This window comes from Chiloscyllium plagiosum, chromosome 41, assembly GCF_004010195.1.
Source record: "Chiloscyllium plagiosum isolate BGI_BamShark_2017 chromosome 41, ASM401019v2, whole genome shotgun sequence".
Taxonomy (NCBI): Eukaryota; Metazoa; Chordata; class Chondrichthyes; order Orectolobiformes; family Hemiscylliidae; genus Chiloscyllium; species Chiloscyllium plagiosum.
Genome location: NC_057750.1, coordinates 3,465,050 through 3,472,625, shown reverse-complemented (window position 1 = coordinate 3,472,625; position 7,576 = coordinate 3,465,050). Strand labels below are relative to the sequence as shown.

General features: G+C 39.5%; 1 protein-coding gene across 1 annotated transcript in view; it reads right to left on the bottom strand.

Moving 5' to 3' along the window:
- Positions 1-2,036: 2,036 nt before the first annotated feature.
- LOC122542683 overlaps positions 2,037-7,576 on the bottom strand; it is a 66,507-nt gene continuing 60,967 nt past the window's right edge. Inside the window, exons 16-18 of the mRNA XM_043680660.1 lie at positions 4,929-5,116; positions 4,443-4,584; positions 2,037-2,430 (exon numbers count right to left, since the gene is read on the bottom strand). Of these exons, the coding sequence (XP_043536595.1) occupies positions 2,249-2,430; positions 4,443-4,584; positions 4,929-5,116 (512 nt within the window). The 3' untranslated portion in view covers positions 2,037-2,248. The remainder of the gene's footprint in view (positions 2,431-4,442; positions 4,585-4,928; positions 5,117-7,576) is intronic.

The window sequence follows — 7,576 nt, the reverse complement described above, 5'->3', positions numbered from 1 at the left end:
TGTCTTATGGTGCCATCTTTAAGATACAGAGAAATGAGCAGATATCTGGGTCATAGGGACACAGGATGGTACAAAGTTCTGTCATTGGACTGTCCATATCAGGTAGTCTTAGTCTACGTGATCGGAACACTACCAAAAATCTCACTGCCTCCAGGACAAGGTAGAAAATTAATTCAACTAATCTTTATTTCTGAACACTGTAAGTAACATTACCTGAAACAAAAACATGTTTGGATATTGGTTAAAGATAATATTTGGTTTGGCTGTGAGTCTCCTTTCAGTAGATTACTGACACTTATGAATTCACCCTAAAAGCTTCAGAATAGGTTTTTGTATGAGAATCCCAGAGCATCCAGACACCATGAGTTTGTACTTCAGGCTGAGTTAAGGCTCTTACAGGAGGGCAAAACATTGAAAAGTAGACATTTTACAGTATTTAGCAAATGAAAAAGAATGATGCATACCTTATCTTATGAGAGACTTGTGAGATGCTTTCCTATCCATTTGGAACATATTACCAAGAATTGGGAGCCTGCCTTTCTCTGGTTGTCTGTTTTTAAGAAACCACATAATGAGCAGAACACCTAAAAGACTATAAAGTAGGGTTATTTCTGGGTTATTTAAATCCATGGTGATGGAATGCAGAAAAAATCCAGTTGGAACAATAAAGACTGTAATCTGGTATTAATACACAGACAGCTGTGTGCTGGTGATGAAGAAAAAATAATTTTCACCAAGTTAAAGCACAGTTCACTTTATAAATAGCAATGCTTGGCACTACTAAAGATCCACCAGAACAACTGAGCCTTTACTTTGCTTAAATCAGAAGAATTAACAACTCAATTGAAGAAGCAACAAAGCCGTTCAGTGAAACAAGTCCATGATTGTTGAAGGGAGTTGCTGTTCAGACTATTTGTACAGATCAGAAATATAGGGAAACTCTGAGCCAGGAAATGAGTCACCTTGTGGTGCTTGTGCGCCTGTTTTGTTCCATTTCGGGAAATGCATGTGGCAACTTAGAAAACTTGCAAAACGTAAGCTGAAAAAAAAACCTGACAACCCAGAAAAAGGCCTGATTGTCATCATGTGGCTTTGTAACTCAAGCTACTGGTGAACCCAACATTCCTACATAAAAATGTGAAAAGCTGGGTGGATCTAATAGTTGAAGCTGTGTCCTAGGTCGCAAATATCTATGAGATCTGAGGATTTTCAGTCTTTTAGTGATACTCAAAGAGACCAGCCAGATGGTCATACCAGAGGAATCTAAATATTCACTCTTCACAGTTTACAGGAACTTCATGGTTTATAATAACTAAATAGAAAAATTATGTTCAATGTAAATGGGAGTACAGGATTCTTACCACAGCTAATTTTATTCCACTATTTCATTTTTTTCCACAAAAGCCACAAATCAGCAATTGAAACAAATGATTTTTGAAAGCAGGACCAAAGACAGTATGGCCTCGTCCTTGAAATACTGAACCCTCCTTTTGAATAATATTCCATGATAGTGATTTTGTGGCATTTTAAAAGTGGCAAAATTTATTTTTCAGAAAATAGCTAGAAAAAAAAGTGTCAAGTTATAATTTCTGAGTGACTAAAGTCTGTTATTTTGAGCAAAGGTAAAGTCACCCAGACCATAGGGCTGCTCTTTCATTAGAGAGAGAGAGACATCTGGTGGTGATTTAACCTGAGGGTCATCATGCCTCAGGTGAGAGGAGAGGCTGAGAAGAAGAACCGAACTACAAAGATATTTTTGATGAAGCAAGTATAGTTTTGAAATTTTTAAAGTGCTTCATGGTAACCTCATCCAGTGCAGGAATTGAACCCACACTTTTGGTGTCATTCTGCATTGCAAACCAACTATCCAGCCAACTAAAAGGTACTGAAGATTTGGACTCATTCAATGTTTAAGGAAGATGGAGGATGAGGTGCAGGTGGTAATGATATTAGAAAAATTAAATCAGGATTAAATAAACATGAATTATGAATTCAGTTGTGCTAGCAGCAAAACTCAAAAGATGATTGAAAAATAATTAAAAGGAACACAATAACAAAACCACTTCTCATCTATTTTTATTTACAGGCTGCTTAAAAACAATATTCACCATTACAAGGTACTGATCCGTGGCACTCAAAAATATTCCTTTACGCAAAATATACTGCTCTTGTGATTCTAAACTTAGGTTTGTGAATCATCTTTTCCTGGTGTCATCTGTTAAAATTATTTATCAAGATCCTAGTTTATTTAACGAGAAATGGCACAGAATTTGTACACATGGGGTTTAACCAGGATCCCACTAGTAGCTGGTGATATGTCAATATCCTCGTGATCAGTAATAGAGTTGAAGACAAAGTTCTGCAACAGAGTGGTCAAAAAAAGAAAGAGTTCCATCCGAGCCAAGGATGCTCCTAGACACATTCTCTTTCCTGCAAAACAGAGATAGTATTGAAAAAAAACTTTAAATTCTGCTTGCAGCATTCCACTACCAATCAGTTACAATCATGAAAATTGTGTTGGATTTATTTCTTCGACTTCTCCACTTGAGATTTTGTACTCAACAAAGTGAGATCAATAGTATTAGCATCAAACATTCCAGTTAGCAACAATAAGTTGCTTGACAATAGTTATGTAGGAACATAAAAAATAGGAGCTGGATATGGACATTTTGTCCTTCTGGCTTGTTCTACCTGTCAGTAAGATCATAGCTGATCTCCTATCTGAACTCTACCTTTTTGCATTACACTTACATCTTTGACTATTGCAAAAAAAATTGTTAGATTTTCATCTCGTGCTCATCAGGACAATATGTAAGAATTACCAAAGTGAACAGAAAACAACATTTATACTTTGAGAGAAGATTGCTGATTGATTGCCAAGGAGACTGCTGATTGGTTGCAAAGTTGACTGAGATTGGTAGATGCTTTGTTTAAAAAAAAGTATGGTGTAATAATGATTGATAGTTAATTGCCAAGCTTTGTTAAATTTTAAACCAAGCAAATTGACTGCTTAGTCAAGGCAGAAAATGGCTGTCAACTACTTTATTGAGCTACAGGGCCCTTGTGCATTAACATATGTAATTTCTGTTGCTACAGGGCCCTTGTGTATTAACATATATAGTTTCCATTAGATGCAAGTGCGCCACACTGTTAGCCCAACTGGCAATCATAAATTTGTTGTCAGCATAATTCTTTGTACATAAATGAATGTTTAATAAATAAAAGCAGAAAGTGTTGAGAAATTCAGCAGGTCTGGCAGCATCTGTGAATTGAGAAACAAAGTTAATGGGCAAATATTCCCCTGAAAAACATGGGCATTGATAAGTCAGTTGGAAAAATAGAGAGATAGGCAGAAATGAGATTCTTGATGTTGAGAAATAAAAGATTCTCCAAACAAGTTTTCAGTGAGATGAGAACCTCACTAGTGAGTGACAAGATGCCTATTTGGATATATATTATTACTGAATCTCATTGACTTCAGATGCAGTTTCCCATTCTGCCACCTAACAAAATAGAAACTAGGTGGAGACAATTTCTGACACTAAAGTCAAAATGGGTCCGTGATGACTCCAGGTCTTCACTTTGGAAAGCAGTTACCAACATCTTTGGGCGTTCTTCATGGGCAATGACCACATGCACCCCATCCATGGAAATTGGCATGGGACATATACCTCACTGTACCACCATGTCTCATTTCTGACTCACAATGTGGATCTGCACCTCCTTGCTTTCTAAGGCATTTTGGCACCTTTTATTGTAATGCTGCTGGCAGGACACTTTAAGCTGGGACAGGCACCAACCCTGCAAAATGGACCAAGGTGGATCTCATTTTGCACCTACTTGTATGATTAGATTAGATTAGATTACTTACAGTGTGGAAACAGGCCCTTCGGGCCAACAAGTGTAAGCACCGAACATTGCCTTAGCTTGCCTTTTTGCACTTTGACCCCCTCAGCCAGAGCTTAGAGGTTCATATTTCTGTGTAGCATTGCCACTTTTGTGCGGATGCAAAGCTAGGCAGCTTGTCATGGTTGCCAGCAATCATCAGTAACAGCTTGGACATGTTACTGTATAGTTTCATGTTGTATCAATCTCATACCTGCACGATGTGCCAGCAGTGTACAACAGCAAACACTTTGCACATGCTTCAGCCAAATGGCCATGTCTCAAAGTCTAAGCAGGGGGGAATCCCAAAATTTCACACAACCAAGGAAGCCTTCAGTCAGGAAAACCAACAAAGTAAGCAAAGGGCATTGTCCAATATCAGTCCAGTGGTTTGAACATGATGTTGTCCTGTAGGGACAGTCAAGGTCAAAGATTTGTTGCACTACAGTCCACGCCACAGTCATTTCTGCAGATGTAATGCAACCAGTCCAAGGAGTAGAGGGAAATCAGTCAGGGAACAGCACAGACATCATTCTGCAAAAGAGAGGAGACTGTACCTGCAGAGAATGCCATAAAACTTTCACTTTGTTTGAAGCATCCATTTTCATCAAGGAAGTGATTTGGATTAAAGGAGTCTGGAGTCTCCCACTGGCTGGTGGCTTTCAGAGCGGAGGAAAGTACAGTAATCACAAAAGTGCCCTAAAATGGAATCATTATAAGATCAGACAATACATCAAGAATTTACATCAATATTCAGTTTAAGCCCCATATAGAATGATATTTTAAAGTGCTAATGATGATGAGAATTTCAACCATCGTCAAATATCTCTTACTTTGGATCACTTTGTTGTTATCAATGGTTCATTTCAACCTCAGGCAATGAAAACAGAGGAACCAGTCACTCACCTTGTGTGTTTTTGTGAGGCTGGTGCAGAATGATGTGCACATTGTCACTAAATTTCTGAAGTAATTTCTTATATGATGGTTTAACAGCCAAAGGTATCATACAACCAGGAATGTCATTATATGGGTTTGATTCTGACCTTAGGAATCAGGTATCCTCTGAATTCTACATCTTTTGTCGCCATATGTGGAATATTCATAGGAACAAGGTCGATGTATCGCTGAACCTCATGAATGACAGCATCTGTGTAAGGCATTTTTGCTCGATCTTCAATAGCAGGTCTTCGATAGGATCCAATCATCTCACAAATCTCTTGATAGATTTTCTCTGTGCGGAAATGTAATTTAACAATCTATTTTAGAAAAATGTATTTAGCTTACAAGCACCTCCAACTTCAGTCTTCTGTAACACTTCATAGATTGGTCTAAATTGCAGTATTTCACTCCTATTTCACAGAATAGTCTCATCCAATCACAAATATTGATTGTTTGCAAGCTAGTTTGCTTTTCTTTATGTAAAAAGAAAACTATGGGTTTAGCCATTGACTTCAGTCCAAGACTAAGTCCACTAAGCTTTTCTTTTCAAAGTTTTTACAAGAAGGGAGGATCAAAAGGCTAAGTATCTGTACTGATTTAAGGTGAAATATGATGAAGATTTATAATATTTCATTATTGTTTGAAAATTTGGTTTGAGGGAACAGCTGGAAGAGTTTCTGGAGATTTAACATCAGGAGTCTCATCTGACTTGAAACTTTGTGGCATGATTCTCTGACTGGCAACAGAAGATCCTGATAGATGGGGTGATCCTGATGTTCTGGACCAGACTAAACCCCCTTCAAAGATATCACGGAGATAGTCAAGATCCTAACTTTTATCTTATTTAAAGACAAGTGTAAGGTGTTGTGTTCCAGATGTAATTTGATTGGTGACACTAGTCAGCTTTAAGCAAAACACACTTTATTCTTACCTAACAGTTAAAATACAAACAAAAGAAGGAATAATTGGTATAACTTTAACCCTATTGGAAAACTTAACAAAATAATAGATTATCTAACTTCTAAACAGCAACTGTTCCAATATAGCAACATCCCACAAACATACCCTTGGTAAAGTCAGCAAAACAGATTGTCTCAAAACCCCAACAACTGAAAGCTAAACTAAAAACCCTGGTTCTGTGGGAGCCTGACTCCACCCATTCATTCTGCTTCTAGAGTTCCAACTTTTAAAGAAGTCCCAAGGCCTTACAAGCTGTTTATTGTATAGCCATAGACCAGGAAGTTCTGCACCTCTGTCTCAAACCTCTCAAAACAAAAACAGGAGAGAATACATCTGAGAAGGGTGTCCTCTTCCCAGAGGACTGGAAGAGGATGCCACAATACCAGACCCTGACAGTCTGGACTGAGGTCAGGACCTGAGTTGTGAGGAATCTAAGGTCTGGAGGAGTGGCCAGCAGTATCACATGAAGGTCAGTAACCTGTTCCCCTCTGTCAGAGTAAGTGTCACATTCTTCTCTCTGTCACTTCATTTTCTCTCTATCTCTGCTATTGTACCGCTTCTCACTAAGGCAATTGCTTTGACTTTAACATGTTCCCTCATTTGTTATTGCTTCCCTTCTCCTCCTCCTCCCCCCCCCCCCACCCAAAAATAAATCTTACCCTGCATGGTAGCTCCAATGCCTACTCAGTGCCCAGGATACCTTACCGTTTTTTGACTACCCGCATAAGTACCTAACAGCCATGCCACCCACTTGCTCTCATTCCAGGAGAAGACAGTAGAGCAGACAGAGGTCAGACAGGTTCCTCACTCACTGTGGAGAGATTTCTATCTCTCAGAGAAGTCCAGATCGCTCCAGTATGGATGCTAAATCATCAATGTCCCACCAACCAAAAAAGTACCATTCTTCATAACACAGGAATGCTCATGATAACCCCACTGTCTCCTTCATTGTACACCATTTCTGCTGGCTTTTTCAATCTTGTGTCAAGCAGGTATCAGTAGAAAGTACAACCTCAATGAAGAAATAGCTGATTCTATCAGAAGCCACCTCCTTGGTCTCTGAGGAAGACAGCACCGAGGCCTCAGAGGAAACATCAGTAAGGCTGTAGCCTGCAACCCTCACCAGCTCAAATATGATACCTTGATGGAAATGTTATGCTGAGAAGGTTTGGGAGCACAAGTTGGTGAGCACCTAACTGCAACAGCTCTGCAGCTGGCCAAGGAAGAAATGCCCCAGGATGCTTACACTTGAGGATTACACACCTGCTCAACCCTAGGCAGAGGATTTTGTGGTGTTAGCAATCAAAGATTTTAGTGATATGTACAGGAAAGAACAGGAGTGGCAGATGGGTATCTGGGAGGCAATGGCCTTCATAACCCAGAGTCAGCAGGAATGATACTATGCCATTGACATCTCGCAGTCTCTGGCATGCAATTGTATGAATCTCTTGAAGTAGGGGTTGCCTTGGACACCCTGAAAATCTATTGCAAAAATGCACAAACTTGCATTCAATAACCTTGGCCTTTGGTCCTCAAGACAGGAAACATTGAGACAGGAGGACAGAGACCCTGATTTGCACTTCAGTGGTTCTTCCTTACAAGGACTGAGAGGTGCAAGAAGGCACTCATGCTAGAGGAAGAATTACACACAAACTTCTCAAAAGTCTCCTCTCAGACACTCCAGAGGTGGCCAGGCTGTATACCACTGTGCTTGTCCCTCTCCAACTCTTGAAAGTAGAAGATGGGGAGCATCCATCTGCACCTCCTCAGCATGTATGGGGAGACCTAACAC